Source organism: Helicoverpa zea, chromosome 4 (assembly GCF_022581195.2).
Source record: "Helicoverpa zea isolate HzStark_Cry1AcR chromosome 4, ilHelZeax1.1, whole genome shotgun sequence".
Taxonomy (NCBI): Eukaryota; Metazoa; Arthropoda; class Insecta; order Lepidoptera; family Noctuidae; genus Helicoverpa; species Helicoverpa zea.
Genome location: NC_061455.1, coordinates 4,445,609 through 4,464,767, shown reverse-complemented (window position 1 = coordinate 4,464,767; position 19,159 = coordinate 4,445,609). Strand labels below are relative to the sequence as shown.

The 19,159-nt window shown below is 36.6% G+C and overlaps 2 protein-coding genes across 5 annotated transcripts in view; one reads left to right on the top strand and one right to left on the bottom strand.

Moving 5' to 3' along the window:
• LOC124629571 (cadherin-86C) overlaps positions 1–4,435 on the bottom strand; it is a 94,860-nt gene extending 90,425 nt beyond the window's left edge. For all 4 annotated transcript variants that reach the window (XM_047163034.1, XM_047163035.1, XM_047163036.1 and 1 more), the window contains exon 1: positions 4,165–4,435. The gene's annotated coding sequence lies outside the window, so the exon portion shown is untranslated. The remainder of the gene's footprint in view (positions 1–4,164) is intronic.
• A 5,164-nt stretch (positions 4,436–9,599) lies between these two features.
• On the top strand, positions 9,600–18,569 carry LOC124629572. Its single transcript, XM_047163038.1, has 2 exons — positions 9,600–10,175; positions 16,439–18,569. Exons 1-2 carry the CDS (start codon positions 10,138–10,140, stop codon positions 18,249–18,251), a joined length of 1,851 nt encoding a protein of 616 aa, XP_047018994.1. The 5' UTR covers positions 9,600–10,137; the 3' UTR covers positions 18,252–18,569.
• The last annotated feature ends 590 nt before the right edge of the window (positions 18,570–19,159 follow it).

Genomic DNA, 19,159 nt, shown 5'->3' with positions numbered 1-19,159 from the left:
GCGGGCGCCGCTTCTTCTCCGTACAAAAGACTTCAACGCGCATACGCTGCGCTCGCGCATATGTATTGATTACGAACATTTATTAGATTTTTTGTTCGAAAAACGTCTAAAGCAATGTGCTAAGCTTTCTTGATTATATTTTATGAGTCAAATAAAAAGCGAAGAGAAGGTTATTTATTGGCACTAAACTTTTCATGGTTTCGTGTTAACATAGTTGCTACGTAAAACTTGTATGGGCATTTTTTATTTGCAGTTTGCGGGAATCGGCAACGTATGCGTCTGCGCATATGGCTAGGTAATTAGTTTCCGAGAATATTTACAAATGTGCAGCCGATTCAAACGCCCAAAATACATTTGCTTATATACATATCTATCTAAGCTGTTAAATGATGATGAAAGTAATGAGAAAACAGTACATGTTGGAGGTAACATTTATCACCCAGCTTTAACTCTCAACAATAAAACGTGCAACATCCAATGACAACACCCTCAACTTTAGTATTGCCATAAAAGAAAACACATTTAAACTTATGCGTGCTAACGCCTGCTGGTCGTGAAAGAGCCTTAAGCCAGGAATTGGCAGCACGACGGCCCATTAGACCGAAGTCACTGTCGCGCCCTAACGAGAGTCCGCCATTGTATCGATAACTAGAGATGGGATACTTTAGTCGATTTTGAGGTCGTTAACAAACCGATTTATTTTATCGAGAGGATTGTCTTTTGTTTGTTGTCCTTCTTTATCTTAATGGTTATTGAGTTCGGTATTATCTTAGCTTTTTTGCTGACCATTGATTTTTTTTTATGTATTTTTGTTTTGGTTTACTGTGTGAATCAGATTAGTTTCAAAATTGGTCCTTATGGCGTGTCTATAAATTTAAGAGATAACGATATCAATACCTATCGATTACAATCGACGAAACATTAAATGTTCGTATTATGTTACGTGACGATTGATTTGGTATTAACCAGTACTTCGCCTGTCACGAGCGAAGTAGACGAAGACAGAGAGTATAGATTCGGGTCAAACACAAACACGATCTCGGCTCATGACCGCTTTAACAATATCGCCACCATCAATCTGTTTGTTTGTTTTGGTATTAAGTAACCTTTTCAATATAAGTATAAGTACTTCGTCTTGTAGATAGAATATCATTTTTCATTAAGTAGGGCTTCATGTTCCCAAGAAAATTACCTACTTGTTACCTTTGCTCGTAATGACAGTGATATCGATTATTTTGACTTTACTATGTAATCGATTTTTTTCATCATCATCAGCATCATATCAGCCAATTATCGCCCTCTGCTGAACTATAACCATCCATCGGTCGTGGGATGGTTGTTGCTTTTCGATTTTTTATCAATTTATTTTAGTCGATTTTGTATTTAGTTTGTCAGTACATTACTATTGAAGTGGACAGAGATAAAGAGTATAGATTGTCCGGTTGTCGGCCACGATCTTCGCGTCTCGTGATTTGCTTTACGAGATCGCCGTGGGCATACATATTGTCTTCTATCATGCCTATCAGGTATGTGCTGGACACTGGTTTAAGTTCCCAAAGCTTTCGCAAAATGTAATCTAGGTAGGTAACGACAGATATTTTTCTACTTCATTTTGGAGTAAGTAAATATTAATCACTGCCTTAATCTGGCAAAACACAATAAGACTACGCATTTAAGTATTAGAATTGTCGATTATGACTTTAAATTTTTGAAAATGTTTGTAAAATACTTTCTTTTCAATGAAAACTTCCTTGAAAAAGAAACATTCTTCAACCTACCCTGTTTCCAATTATATTTAGGGTAGGCGCAGAAAAAAAAACTCCAAAGATCCAAATAGTCGCAGTATACATAGGTAACAATGGTCACCAACAAATCATTGTAGCGACTTGTTTTTTAGGATTCAGTGCATCAAGTTTTTATGAATCGATGAGCACACCACTAGTGCATCGTCGTCAGATAAAAAGCAGTGATAGCGGGGTGTCGCACGATCTCGTGTTGGCGGCAGGAGCCAACCGCATCAGTGTCGCCGAGTGAACTTCAATCATCATTGAAGCATTTGTTTTTAGTTGTACCTATCTACTTAAAACTTGTGCAGTGTGTTGTATCTATGTCTGTAAAAATAAATAGAGTGAAGCTGTATTAAGAATAACATAATTTAATCTGGCTGAATCATAACCATAATGATATAAAACAGTTGAATAGGACTTATAGAGTTCAATACATGAGTTCACTCGGAGTATAGTTTTAGTGAACTTTGCTTGTAAAACAGAAGACAAGTCACTTCTTTATATATCATCTTATTAAGTTACAGTTATATTGTTATCTTCGACAGCTGAAACCCTGAATCTACGAAAAACTATTTCCCAATTCATTCTCAGAGCTTTTAACTTCCACATGCGCAAGAGCATACCAAAACAAAATTCTCTCTACTTCTATTCCAAATTCAAATGCAAATAGGGTTCAACCACTATAGGCCGTATTGCCGATTACCTGGCACGTCAGTGGTGATAAGTGGCCGATAATGGGCTGTTTCAATTGCGACAGTGGGCCACGATCGGCCATCAAACGTGATTGGTCGATGACCATCCCCGACGGCTTATTGCGTACACTTAATCTTGCTTTGTAGGTTGGTACTTTTTGGTACTTTGTGTGTTAGATGTTAGGATGTTAGGTTAACGGTTTTTGCAATCGATACCTATGTATTTTTTTCATGAAACATGTGTTAAGATGCCATATTCATAAAAGGTATCATCATCGTCATTTACATAAGCAATTTTATAGCCGATATAAAGACATCAGTCTTTGGTATGCCAAAATCTTATTACAATTAAAGTCCTATTAGAAATGAGTACCTACCAAAACTACATTGAGTGTGACAGGCCTTAACTTACTGTCTGCCGCATTCTTAGAAAAGCTTTACTTAAATTATTGAAAAAACCCTACTCAACTTTAAAACTAACATGCAACTTAATGTTCCCCTACTTTAAGTACAGACATAAGTATTCCGTCCTTACCCTAAGTTACCTATATACCTGTAACTTATCCAAAGTATTCATCTGTTACCATTAAAGTTCATGATGTGGGATCTTTTTATGAAAAATGATAACTTTATCAAACAGTTATTTCTGAGTGTGAAATAAAAAACCTTACTAAATTTTGATTAAATAAATAAATATAGGTATACCTCTGTACAACGACTATCTACCAACCTTCTAATTCAGAATTGTAATGCAAATGTTAATCGAAGAAACGTGTTCGAGCTAAGAATCAAACCCTGATCATCGTTATCGTTATAGCACTCAAACTGAATAATTTTCATGCTGATAACTGAAACTTAGAGCAAGGAACCCCAAGGCGTTAAAACTTTGCTTTATCGATAGCCAAAAGTGCAATAAACATTACGACCAAAGTAGGTGCGTACATAACTATCTACATAGGTACCTAAATTGAAAAGTTATGGGTAGAAGGAAGTTCGAGACCACTGGCTTCGCCACAATCGACTCAAAATCGATCTCAGTATAGAGGCACGCCGGAGGGAAAATCAAAGCTTCGATAAATCATAAAACTGATAATTTATGGAATTAAAAATTCATGCGGAAAAACGGATTTCAACTAGAAACCTACAAGACAAAAGGAACCCTAAACTTTCAAACAAAAAGTTGAAAACAGCTTACACGAAGAAAATTCCGTTCTAATACTACGTAAACTACAAAGGCCGTATCTACATACTTACTTCATGATTGAGTTCAAACCATTTCGAATTCAAATAATAAGGTATGTGTACCAATACAAGCCGACCTACAAAAATTCAAATAAGGCACTAAAATATTCAAATAAGTCAGTGCTTACTTATATCTGTGTTTATTTACAAAAGCGACAAGCGAGATACAGTTTTAAGTTAAAGCGGCACTTAATTCGTAGATAAGAAGATTACGTCCATCAACCTGAGATAAGTTTATATCAACATTAACTTGACATGCGCAATGCAAACAGAAAAACTTGGCCAGTAATGTCTACTTACGAACAGATTAACTTTTGTATTGTTAATACGATAAAGCAACAATAAAGACCTATATACTTAGGTAATACATAAACAAAACATATTAACACATATAACACTCTATTTCTAAGACACTAAACTTTCTTACACTAAAGTGTACTTACTGTTATCACGCAACAATTACGAAAGCTCCAGTTATCAACGATTATGTAAAAGAGGGCGCGCTCGCGCCTCTGTCCTGCCACTTTCCCTCCAGACTCCCGCCAAATCCCTGTCACGTCCCCAAGTCACTCAAAGTGCACTCAATCCTCCGTATGAACAGTCAAACACAGTAAACACACCGGTAGAAAAGTTTGTATGAACAAATGTTTTAGTTTATGTTCGTGTGTGTATGCGCGCGCCGGGTTGTGGCGGCGCGCGTCCGCTGCGTCACTCCGCCCGTGCCGTACTAGAGTGGCGAGCCGCCAGCCGGCCGCGGCTACCGACTTGAGGACAAGTCGCCTCGGCCGCCGCGCCCGCCGGCCGCCCGTACCAACCCGCTGGCCGCTTACACACATCAACACTACCTATACTATACCCACCCATTCTTATTGCACGTTTTATCACTGTCGACTTTTGTAATGACTGGATTATGCACTAAAACCCTCAGAGTAGACTTCACGCTGACGCTAATATCAACTTTCGGATGTTAACTCCGCCACACAAAGCGTTCCCCTATCGAGTGATATAAATTTTATGTCAGGGTTACTTTACGATAAAGATCGAACTAGAGTATAATTCTCAGAGATACGGGTATTATGGAGTAAACAAATCAAGCGCGTCTCGAAGTTTCATCTGAAAGTTAAAGAAGGAGTTCTGTAACTCCAACATCTGGATAGACGAAGTTCGATAAGTATTTGAAGATTCTATTGTAAAACTTGATTCGTGGAATAAAGGCCGACGCTACTGGTTTTCTTTAAGTTCTGCGAAAGCTTGACATCGCGTGATGTAGGCACAGGGGTGAACCCTACGCGTCCGCCGACTTGCATGTAATTACTCACAGAAGGAGGTTCGCTTCTTTTCGGGGCCAGAGCGTGACTTATAGCCAACCCTCCACCTTAAAAATGTCATTATAAGGTAATAAAGGGCACGTAACATTGAATGTTCGCCCAAGAAAAAACATAAAGCTTATGGCTCGACATAAATCCAATCAGCAAAACTATGAATAAATCGATCTGGAATAATCTTGCCGATGCCGCCGCCGTCGACGATAAAAATTAGCTATTAATATGTCATTTGTATTGTAATTAAGACACAAATAAAATATTAATCAATTTTCCGTAGCTAATTTATATTAAAATGACTACGAGAAGAGATGAGATTAAAAAAATGAAATATACATAATGTATGCAAATGAAGGCAACCGGTCAGATCATTGAAAGCGGGGACGCGCTTAGAAAAACGTATCCTGTTTATTGCGAATGGGAAGAATGCAATAAATATAAAGACATAAATAAAGTATAGCGGCAGTGTTGTGAGGCGAGTCGGGTTGGCTCCCCGACAATGGTTAATCAAAAGGCCGTATCTCATTCCGCGAGACCTTGCCGGGACTGGACGTTACGTTATTTCGATTTCATTTGCGACTTGCGTTCTCGTGAGCGCGGTTTTTTACAACTTGTTGCTGAACGCGCCCACAGGTCATGCCTTGATCCCGGGGCCTTTGTTATTCCCGGAGAAATATGAGGCGAAGTCGGCAGGTACCAACGAATAAATGGGATTCTTTTGAGGTATATTGAAATATCTCTAGGCGATGCCGAGAAACAGGGAGATTAATTCTCGAATGATGAATGGTAAACGTAAATCTTGTTCGTAATTTACTCCTTGCTAGTTATCGCCTTTGTTTCGTGTGTTATTATTATAAATGAAGCACAATATTCTAGGAACAAGATATCCCTTTTATTGGGGAGTTGTATAGGAAGAGTTGTATGTCATCGCTCATTGTTCTGTTGGTCCGTTACTCGGTTAGAATATTTTTTTATTTTCGTAAACAAGCGGGGGAGTATAGAATGGATTTGTTTTCTTTTTACAAAAAGTAATTACTAGTCACGAATCTCGTGGCCAGCGAAGCGGGTGCGCGTCGAGATTAATTGAATTCTTAGGTGTGAAGAGATGGAGCCGCGAGGGGGCGAGCCTCACACTTTTTAGATAAGCCGATGTAAGATAGAAGCGGCAGCGACATTATGTATGATCTATACGATAAGACCAACTAGTGTTAAACGGGTTTCATTTCACAGAATTTATTGGTGTTAAAAACTTTTTAAAATCGTTATTACCTGATCTTCTACTATATAAATATTATGCATTCCACAAATAAGAGGCATATTAAGTTTATGTGTAAGGCAAATATGAAACTGTTCAGTAGATACGCATTCGAAAAATCAGTATGTGATTGATATCAAATAGGTAGATGAGATGTATTAAGTATCTGATTAATGTTTTTAGTGCACTGTAAAAAACCTAATTTGTCACAATTGACCACGGAGGAGAAAAGACTAGTCTTTTAATTGACCAATCAAAATGTAGTATCCGGCCTCATAATTAATTTTTGGCTAAAACAACACAGAAAATATTTGTAAACCATCAAAATCCTGTTCAAACAATTAAAAATTTATGAGGTCAACTCAATGACTTAACATAAGCCTCGGTCCACTAACGTGCCTCGAGTCCCCGATCTGCAGTTCAAGCTATAGGTTAATTGGACTCTACTAATAGGAATCTCAGTTATTGCCGGAGATTAGAACTGTATCCGATAAACTCCAACAAGCCTGAACATATAGGAGTCACATTTGAGAGAGACCGTTATTCGCAATCCTTGGGTTCACAATACTATGTTACTGCCTTCCTTATTTACTTGACGTTGCAATAAGATTTATATCGACGGTTTGTGCGGACTTTGCTAGAAGGATTGGAAGTTGCTAAAGTACTTTTAATTCTAAAGTTAAGTATAAAGTATTACCTTTTATTTGGTGTAATATTTTGAAACAAATGTTAGAAAAGGATTTACTGATCAGCCTTACTTGCTTGCTTACTTGCGTGCTTGAGTTGTAACCTTCGTCAAGTGTCAGTCCTAACCTTCTTCTTCTTCTTAACGTTTATACCGTCTTGTGACGGGCTCCGCTTTCCGTATCTTCCTCTTCCACTTCACTCTATCCTGGGGATCTTCCTCTTTGATTTGGCAGATTTTCATGTCTGTCTTTACGACACTCAACCACCGCAGTTTTGGCCTGCCTCTGCGCTTTTCTAGTCTTAACCTTCATGACAGAGATGTAATGTAAGCATATTTTTTGTGCACTCGAGCAATTTTTTTCACCTTCTTACCTACAGCAACTTTATAATACGCCATTTTAATTAGGTATTAAATCAAATATTCATTTTAAAATCAAATAGGATAGTTCCAATCTCGCGATCGCTTCTAACTCAAACTAAAACATTACATGTCCCATCTAAAAGGTCCATCATCACTTCGATGTCCGACGCCCGCGCATCCGATACAACCATAAAATGTATAGGTACTTTATCACATAATATTAAACGACGAGGTTATAATTACATGCCAGCGTCTTGTGAGACGGTCAATGAGATGTATTAACCTGTGCTATAGATTAGAGATAGCATAGGAAGAGGTGTTTAAAATTATATGAAGTTTATTTTCTCATTTATTTCAATCTGCAATGCAAAAAACAAGGATTAGATTTACTAATTTCTTTCAGATTTTATTGCCTCTTTTTATTCGAAGTTAAAATAATATACTATGTCCAACTATGTCTTTGTTTTTGCCTAACCATCAGTTGCAGAAAGCTCCATTAAAGTTAAAACTTCTTTAAATCCATTGCTGTCTCTTTCTTTGTCAACAAAATAAAAAGCGTTAGCAATAGATTTAATGAAACTTTAATTATAATGGAGCTTTCTGCAACTGACGGTATGGCTAGTTCTACCCTGTCAATTATCTTCGTCCATGAAGTATATATTATTAGTGTATAGTTCCAAAAATAAACAATGTTTGGTTATGCTAAACTGCATCCAACTCATTAGAATAGTATTATACTGATTATTTATCTACTGCCTGTCTATCACACAAAGAAACAAGCCTTCATACTCGCATGTGGCACAACGTCACAGACGCCACCACAAGACAAGCAATACATCTTACATAGATAAACAACACAGATACAAACCTCAATCTTTTGCTTATCATTGCTTGCGACATTAGTTTTTATACGATAATGGTTCGCGTGGGCACAGAAAGGATTAAAATGCCGATTATTGATGCCTGTCATTTTTCAGACGCCATGATGAATGAGATCAATCAAAAAGAGCGCGGACGCTTTTTGCGGAGTACCTACGATATAAAAAATGGAACTAGGTTTGTACACAAAATCCTGTTTATATTTTGTACACAGAAAGGGGGAAGGTTTATTTTAGAACATAGGTGATAAAGATGGGCTCATCATAAAGTAGACTGTTTCATTATAGGTTTTATGATCTACTCGGTATGCTTTGATTTGATGACGGCTGGTTTTATAACGTAGTTGGTACCTACGCCACAAGCGACTGTAGTTGACCAAATACTGAACCAGAAAATAAAACTGAGGCTGCAAAATTAATCCCGCATTTAGATCATTGTTGATTGCAAAGCAGTTAGTACATCTCGATAAAATTGAATTGAAGAGCATTATAAAAATGCATAACCTGCTAAAATCATCGAGAAATCCGTCTAAAAATTTTGCAAATCTATTACATCGTTTTCATAATCATTTAGGAATGTACTCAGTTTCCGTAAAATTGCGCAATCGACATTACTCATCACAATCGATTATTACCTTGTTTTAGAGTGGTTTAAGTGAAAAAATCTGTGGCAACGAATCAAACGATCTACAGTTAAAACGTCCGACACATAGTATTAAGTATTTTTATAATGACGTCTGTTGTGGCCTAGATTCTTGATCAAAATTGTGAGTCTAGACGGTAACAATTGTGTGTACAGATGTATTTGGGAGCTAGCGTATTATTACGAATAGATGAACTAACGTTAAAAATGTGTTGAAAATATAACATCGATAATAATAAAGGATGTTACATTTCAATAGGCAAATACTCTACGATTAAATCACCTCTGTCCCATCGAATGTAAACCAAAAATCTAAACTACTAAAATGTCAAACGTGCCTCCAAAAACAATTTGTGCGCACCGTGTTTTCTAAAATTTACGGACCCGATACCAGCTGTAGTATCCATATACAGTATGTTACATCGAGTAAATTTCAATCATGTGTCCGATTCTTTAGCGTAGATAGAAAGGCGTGTGCCCACGCATAAAATCAGTGGCTGCACCATGGAGAACAAAAGGGCTAGTGGAGATGTCATAACATAAAGTTTACTAAGAAAATAGCAGGTTCAAATGCGGGTGATCGGGGAGCGAGGAATTTTACTAGCTCCGTCCTTAAACACATTTGGCACTCGACTCACTATTTTCAAAATAAAATCACCAATTTATCAAGAGTTCACCGCGTTAGTTGTAGTAACTGATCACTTCTACCGTACTGTTATACCCTATTTTAATACTGCAACCCCATGTAGAGGGTGCTATGTCAGCAAATTATAATAATATAAATATACGTCGGATTCGCCCGCGCGAGTAGTCTGTTGTCATTCTCGACACATATCGGTACTATTTCCAATTACCAATTCGTTACTATTCCTATTTCTAGTTCTACTATTTCTAAGTGTCCAAATATCCTTAAATACTGTCAATTGTGGTGAAAAACCAATATAATCATTTTTGTGTGTAAAATTAGTTTTTTTTAAAAACCGTGTTCGAGGATCCCGTATAACATTTGGTGGCAGCGGTGGGATACCGAAAGTTCAATATATACACAGATATATCCCGAATACGTCTCCAAAGGACAAACCTTACAAATTAAAGTGCCAGTGTTACGTTTTCTTCAATAATCAAAGGCAATAATAAACAACGTTCACCCAAATATGCCTTCAACATCCTAGTGCGCGTGTGTATTGTGTGCTAGTGAATCCTGTGGAATATAAAATAAGTGCTGTGTGGAGTTGTTCCTGAGCCTTGATTATAATCAGGCCTCATCATCATGCTGTGGCAGATCTTCATTGTCGTGACAATACTACAGTGAGTGACGATATACTATATACACTTGTCTCGCATAGAACTCAGAGTCTTCCAATTCCCTAATTGACATCTTGATAATTAATAAATTCTTAACTTACTATCTGTTTTACATAATATTAAGTCGCTATACAAAATTGTAATCCTTGAAACAGCGAGTGATTGTTATTGTAATGCATACCAGACATCACTGATAAGCTCTGAATCTCGAGCCAGCGAACACGGTGTGGAAACAGCTCCTTGTACTATTATACTTGTACTTGTATTTTATAATCTTTTGTGTACTTTCTAGGCTTAACTTTAATATTTTAGCGTTATATTTCTATATTCAATTATTTCAAAATGTCTAAAGACGATTTAAAAGAAGAGGTTCCCAGTGGCTCTAGAGGTGCACAACTCCGTTCTGAAAAGGTTGAAGAAAAGGTCGAACTAAATGTCTTACTAAAGTTTATCAAACCATTCGATGGGTCCCGAGACAAATTAAACCCTTTTATATCCAATTGCCAAAGTGCTTATAATATAGCCAATAAAACTCAAAAACCAATTCTATTCAGATACATATTAAGTCAACTCATAGATAGGGCGGAGACAATATGTAGTATTAAAGAATTTGAATCTTTTGAACAACTTGTAGAGTTCTTAAAACAACAGTTCGGAGAACGAAAACACTATGCACACTTACTCTCCGAACTCCAAGATTGTAAACAAGGTCAAAATGAAACGGTTAATCAGTTCGCCCTTAAAATTGAAACCTGCTTAGCAAAATTACTTACCGAAATACAAGTATCTATACCTACTAAGAAAAAGTCGGAAATAGCTGGACGCGTAGCAGCCATGGAAGATCTAGCTCTCCATACATTTATTATCGGCCTTCACCCACGACTATCACAAATAGTTAGATGTCGTGATCCCGACTCGCTCAATGCTGCAGTAAACTTCGCAGTCGCGGAAGAAAAGATACTGTCGAATGCGTTTATGAAAAAGCCAACATATTTTCCTAATACAGACAAATCTAAATTTGTTCCAAAACGAGAACAACCCCAATACTATCGCCCTCAGATGCCAAATCAATACCGCGTATCGGATACTTCAAAGAAAGTTCACACAAGTGACCTCGTGTGTCGTTACTGCAAAAACGTAGGTCATACTTTAGAAAATTGTCGCAAACGACAATATAATAACAATAGATTTGCTAATAATTTCCAACCGTCAACATCCGGTCGCCAGACAAATTTCAATAATGAAGGACAGCCCCGATCCGTGCATTTAGTCCAAGATAACGACGGCGGTTATGATACGGTAGACTCGACCGATTTAAACGAATAAGATTTCCCGAGAGGTATCGTTCGGGAAATTACCCTCACCGAATCAAAATCGATGCCATACCTTCTGGCTCATCTACTAAATCGAATCCTCTGAATCCTCTGAATCCTCTGAATCCTCTGAATCCTCTGAATCCTCTGAATCCTCTGAATCCTCTGAATCCTCTGAATCCTCTGAATCCTCTGAATCCTCTGAATCCTCCGAATCCATTGAATCTTATAAAAACAAATTCACTGTCTCCTCCGAGTCCTTCGAATCAAACAAAATCAATTATTAAAAATAAAACTCAACCCACTGAATCCAATATATTAAAAATAAAAACTTACGCTGAATCCGTCAAAACCACTCAAAATAAATCGTTATTAGGTTCAAAGAAAATTACTAATTCTTCAGTATCAAAAGTCCTAAGCCATTCAAATTCTACTAGTTCACGACCCACGATTGGGCAAACCACCTCTCCTACATCGCAGCACCTGGAAAATAAAAAAAATATTAAAATATATGAAGTAAATAATAATACTGAGAAAAGATACCTACCTCACGTCACTGTTCAAACTCCATTCGCAGATCATCCACTATCATTTCTAGTCGACTCCGGTTCATGTGTAAGTCTCCTAAAACTCGATTCTATGTCCAGAATCCCAAAACTAAGTAATGAGGTTATCACACTTAAAGGTATTGACCCCAACGACGCGGTAACGCCTACCATGGGAAGCCTTCAAATGCAACTATTTCCAAATTCTCCAAAACCTTGCACGCACGAATTTCATGTAGTAAAGAACATAAGTCTTAGCCATGATGGTATAATAGGAAATGACCTAATGCAAAAATTTAAATGCCAAATCGATTATTACAAGAACATACTACGTTTCGATGAAAACTCCATCACACTGCATTTCTCTGAACCTATATATAAAATACCACCTCGTACAGAAGCAGTCATTGAATGTACAGTTAGCAACCCTCTTATTAAAGAAGGCGTTATATTAGACCAACACTTATCTGATTCACTACTCATTGCAAATTGTATAGTCAAAGTAAAACCAAATAGACGAATCAATATCACAGTTGTTAATACATCCGAAGAAACAGTTGTACTCCATCCCAATCTAAATATTACCTTGCAAGCTCTAGACGAACAATCTATACCAGTTCTCACATCAGCAATTCCCTCTAACACTTATACTAGAACTAAAGAAGTCCTAAATCAATTAAGGACCTCCCATCTTAATGACGAAGAAAAGGATGCTCTACTACAAGTATGCTCACAATACTCTGACATTTTCCATCTCCCAAACGAACAATTAACATATACTACATCCACTGAACATAAAATTAGAACAAACTCCGATATACCTATCCAAACTAAATCATATCGTTTTCCCGAATGTCATAAAAAGGAAGTAGAAAACCAAATAAATAAAATGCTAAATCAAAAAATAATTATACCGTCAAACTCACCCTGGTCTTCGCCTATTTGGGTAGTCCCCAAAAAACTAGATGCTTCGGGGCAACGCAAATGGAGAGTCGTTATCGATTACAGAAAATTAAATGACATAACAATAGGGGAAACTTACCCCATTCCACAAATAACTGAAATACTAGATCAATTAGGCAAGAGTCAGTACTTTACAACATTAGACCTGGCTTCAGGATTTCATCAAATTCCTATTGCTGCTGAAGACGCACCCAAAACCGCATTTTCCGTACCCCAAGGACATTTTGAATTTACGAGAATGCCATTTGGCCTTAAAAATGCTCCTTCGACATTCCAAAAACTTATGAACACTTGCCTGTCTGGACTTCAAGGCTCTCGCTGCTTCGTGTATCTCGACGATATTGTCGTTTATTCCCCTGATTTAGCTAGTCACATTCAGAACTTATCCGCTGTATTCGAAAAACTTAGAACTTATAATCTTAAGCTTCAACCAGACAAATGCGAATTCTTATGCAAGGAGGTTGCATACCTAGGTCACTTAATAAATAACGATGGAGTGCAACCGAACCCCGAAAAAATAAAAGCTATCACTGAATTCCCAATACCGAAGTCCCCCAAAGACATAAAATCATTTCTGGGTCTTGTATCTTATTATAGACGATTTATTCCAGATTTTTCCAAACTCGCGAAACCCTTAACATCCCTTCTAAAAAAGGACGCATCTTTCAAATGGCATAACGAACAACAACTCGCTTTTGAAACATTACAAAACAAATTAACCACTTCACCGATATTAGCATATCCCGATTTTTCACAGCCCTTTCTATTAACATGTGACGCCTCTAACTTCGCCATATCCGCAATCCTTTCTCAGGGTCAGATCGGTAAGGATCGGCCTATTGCTTTTGCTTCCCGCACTCTTAACAAAGCTGAATGCAATTATAGCGTCACAGAAAAAGAATGTCTCGCTATTATTTTCGGCACGAAAGCCTTTCGACCATATCTCTATGGCCGTAAATTCACTATCGTAACAGACCACAAACCACTTCAATGGCTTTTTAACTGTAAAGACCCGGGATCTAGACTAGTTCGTTGGCGCCTAAAACTAGAAGAATTCGATTATAATATAATCCATAAGAAAGGAAAAATTAATACCAATGCTGACGCTCTGTCCCGATTCCCAATTAATCCAATAGATGTACCATCTCCCGACTCTTTACCTACAAGCCCTAATGATTTAATCGATAACCCTTTGGAAGACCCCCTCTTAGATCTACCCTCTTATATACCGTTCACATTCGATGATAATGAATTATTAAACAACGACACTAATCGTAAACAGGATACTATTCCCGAGTCTGATACTGCTCATGACGCTATCCCTACTCATACCGAAGACAGTTTACCAGAACTTATAGACCTAGGACCACTTGACCTTAGCCCACAGAGTATTGATATAAACCCCAATTTTGATAACATCGAAATACCTTCGCCAACAGAATCTAACACTAAATCAGAAGCAAACGACGAAGACTATTCCAAATTTTTGAAATCAATATCGCGTAAAGAATTTAAAACAAATACCATTATAACTGAACATAACGAAAACTTACTCAAATGCCCTTATAAAACTATACTAATACCCACTTCAATCGACTTAGACGAATCAAACCCGTACATCTCTGAAATACTCTCTAGTGATAAAGACAAAGACGAAATTCTTAACGCTGAAAAAGAGCTCCATTCCTTCCTGAAAATAAACTTAGAAAATAAAGATATTTACCTAATTTTTACTAAAGTTCACCATTTCGACGAATCATCTTATCCTGATATACAAGGTGTTGATTTGCATTTGTGCCATAGTTCAGGAGGAGGACATACAATACGTAAATAATCGATTGGAATTACAGTAGATGGGAAATAACTAATATGCACTGCTTTTTTTGTCATTGTAATATCATGGTATTTCCGAAGTAATCCAATTTTATGAATGAAATTTATGAGTGATTGTTGCGTATGCTTTGTGTTTGCGTTTGTGTGAGGGTGCAGCACGGTTTTAACGCCAGTAACATACGCGCCAAGTTTAAATAAGGCTAGATGACATTTACGGAACTCCGAAAAAAAATTAAAGAAAAAAAATTACGTACCAATTTTTTTATTGATTTGGGTCGAGAATCATTAGCATAATTACCTCCTTGAATATGGCACGGATGCAAATCAACAGCTTGTATACAACACCCTGAAACGAGCGAGAAATGACATCATACTAGACTCATCGATCACAGATATAGCTACCTCTGACTTCAAAAACCCTTTCGACCGACATTCCTACACTAAAATCTACAATATTTTGACTTACCTGTTTCACGACACTCCAATCCGCATACACGTTTACGTAAATAAAATAATTTATCCTACATTGAGTGAAATACCCAAAATACTAAGGGAAAACCACGATATTCCAATCGCCGGGCACTTAGGCTCATCACGAATGTATTCTAGGATTAAAGAACAATTTTATTGGAAGGGAATGAGAAGTGACATAGAAAACTATATTAAGAAATGCAAATCCTGTCAAGAAAATAAAGCCCTTAGGAAACTTAATCGCGCCCCTATGGAAATAACCACTACTTCCACTGCACCATTTCAAAGAATAGCATTAGACATAGTAGGACCCCTACCTGAATCTGGTACAGCAAAGCTGAAATATATACTCACCATACAGGATGATTTATCAAAATATTCTGTCGCTTATCCGCTACGCAGCACAACAGCTGAAGAATCAGCTGATTGTTTAATCCATTTCGTCTCTCTCTTCGGTATTCCTAAATCAATACTTACCGATCAAGGTACTAATTTTACCTCTGACCTTTTTAAAACCACTTGCCAATTCTTAAAGATAAAACTACTCTGGGCATCACCCTATCATCCACAAACGCAAGGAGCTCTCGAACGCAGCCACTCTACACTTAAAGAGTACTTAAAATCATTCATTAATAATAATCAAGACAATTGGCCTACCTACGTATATACCGCTATGCTTACCTACAATACGACAATTCATTCCACCACGAAATTTACACCTTACGAACTAGTCTTTGGCCATAAACCATTCATTCCAAACTCGATATACGAAACTACACCTAATACAACATATTCGGATTACATAAGAATGTTACAACACAAATTCAAATTTACTAGAGAAAAGGCAGTAGAAAATATTCTAAAATCTAAGGAACATTCAAAAGCTTACTACGACAATCACACTAAACCGCCGCCCAATTACAAGGTTGGCGACCTAGTTTATCTTAAGAATCATTTACGACTAAGGAAAGCCTTATCTCCCATTTGGAAAGGACCATATAAAATCATATCGGTTCATAATAATAACACTGTCACTCTTCTTATAAATCGACGTCATGTGACACACCATTTCGATGAAATAAAACCTGCTGAAGTTTCATCCGATGAACAACACTAATTCATATTTCATTCTATCTTTCAGCATTCCAATCGATGCACGATCGGACTTTGTCAAGCCTTATCCTTCAAACGCTGGTATCTACTTCGATAGCCTGGGAAAACTTAAAATAATTAAGAGTAATTTAAACGTAATTAGTTATGTAGATATATCTTTCATAAAACCTCATCTTACTAATTTGAATGAAATCATAGGTACATTAAGGTTTAACTGTCAAAAATTTAACTTAACTTCTTGTGAAAACACGCTATCTCCTTTAACAGCTCGTTTTACAGACGTTCAACGAGAATATGATTCTATTTATCATCTTATTTCAAAGCGATACAAACGTAATGCATGGTTTGGCGGTATAGGTACAGTATTTAAGCACGTTTTCGGCACGCTTGATGAAGACGACGCTCTTAAATACGATTCTGCTATAGAATCTATACAAAATAATCAAAAGAAAATGGCAACATTAATAAAAGAAAATATCTTAGTTACTACTTCTACCTTAGAGTCCTATAAAAATATTATAAACAAATTAAAAACCAATCAAGAAATCATTAATGAATCATTAATATCATTCCTTAAACAAATAACAAATATCACAGAAATTACAAACAATTTAATCATAGAAACAAAAGTCCATTCCATACTTACCAACCTTGAAAGCTCTTTGCTTACATTATCGTTTCAACTCGAAGACTTGATAAACGCAATTATACTCAGTAGTCAAAACATCCTACATCCTAACATTGTAACGCCTGCCCAACTATACCGTGAACTCGCCGATAACGATAGGCACCTACCACGGGACACTGGGATTCCTATATCATTAAGCCTAGATAATATTCATTTAATTTTAAGTATATCTAATGTTGCATGTTATTATTTTAAGAATAAACTTGTATTTGTTTTGCAAGTGCCCCTCGTTACCAATGAGGAATTCAATTTATATCATACTTTGGCTCTGCCTACTCCTCATAGAGTGGATAACCCAAATAGTTATAGTTTAATCTCTCCTACTAGTTCGTATATTGCTATTTCTAATAGTAAACAATTATATTGTAATTTAGATAGTTTACGTAAGTGTAAGACCATATACTCTGAGTTCTTTTTATGCGAAGTACCGGTAATCTCGACGACAAGTGATAACCCGATATGCGAAAGTGAACTATTAACGAAAACTGTTAATGCTATTCCTAAACGGTGTGTTACCAAAACCATATTCGGCGAGCTAGACATTTGGCAACCACTAATAAACAATCGGTGGATTTTCGTGCAGTCTCGTCCGAATAAAGTGTCTATCGAGTGTGGTGTTTCAGAAATGCGTGAGATTATAGTGTCCGGTACGGGTATTTTAGATACCCCAAAACAGTGCACAATCTATACAAAAAGTGTAAGACTGATAACTTCAGATGACTCTTATAATATAAGTATACCTAGCCCTATACTAGATTTTAATATTATCAATGACTCATGTTGTCAAATCAATTATAACTCGATTAATAATAATACGTCCCCTATTCTTTTCCAAAATATCGATTTAGACGATTTAACATCTAATGTAAACAAACATAAAGAAATATTCGCGGAATTAGATAAGATCATAGATGACAAACCATTTATTATTAAATACGGGACGCATTATTCAATACTTACCTTTATAATTTTGTTAATTGTAATTTCTTTTATAATATACATCTTAATTAAAATTATATTAAAATATAAGAATGCATTTGTTATCAATAGAAACAATGTAAACATTGATAACGATACTCACGTCGAGAACGACAACGCTTCGCTGCATTCTATCGCTTCTATCCCATTACCGCGACTTAGGGAAGTAGTATAACCTTTCCGAATTTCGGTAATTAACCCCAAATTTCGGTCTTATGCGGGGGGTTGTTATACCCTATTTTAATACTGCAACCCCATGTAGAGGGTGCTATGTCAGCAAATTATAATAATATAAATATACGTCGGATTCGCCCGCGCGAGTAGTCTGTTGTCATTCTCGACACATATCGGTACTATTTCCAATTACCAATTCGTTACTATTCCTATTTCTAGTTCTACTATTTCTAAGTGTCCAAATATCCTTAAATACTGTCAATTGTGGTGAAAAACCAATATAATCATTTTTGTGTGTAAAATTAGTTTTTTTTAAAAACCGTGTTCGAGGATCCCGTATAACAGTACGTTTCTTGACCTACAAGAAAGCGCCTGGCCTACCTTCTTTATGTCATCTCCGCTATCTTTCCTTCCTCTGTGGGTACGCTGATACATAATTACGGTGAACGAAAGCGTGTAAGTGTTATGTCAAACGTTACATTACGCGTTACAGTGTATCAGTGTATCATGTTACTGCAACTGACAGTTTAGAAATTAGTAGATTAGTACATTTTAAAGACGTCACTGGTCTTTGGTATTCATGAGCTGCTGTTGGACTTGAGATCCTGTGTTGAATTCAGGGGTGACGCAAGAAGTTCAAAATTAATGTCAAAATTGGATGTATCAATATATTTTTGCATCTACCTACTATAGTATCCTCAGTTATGAATGTTACGTAAAAATTATGGACGTGTGTATTTATTTTTTATAAGATGTCCTTTTATGTTATCACATGAGCTACTGAAAACCTCTGTAGTTTAAGTATTTTTTATTACGTTGCTATTTTTACTACTGATTTTGCATCATAATTGCAGTGTTTTAGTCATCAGAACAAAGGTAATTTAGACCAAACTCCTCATTTCACAAGTA

What these genes read in the sequence shown, in the direction of transcription:
- LOC124629572 (XM_047163038.1), top strand. Translation starts at nt 10,138, where the DNA reads ATGCTGTGGCAGATCTTCATTGTCGTGACAATACTACA. An exon ending in ATTGTCGTGACAATACTACA is followed by an intron (nt 10,176 to 16,438) that starts GTGAGTGACGAT and finishes TCTATCTTTCAG; the next exon opens with CATTCCAATCGATGCACGAT.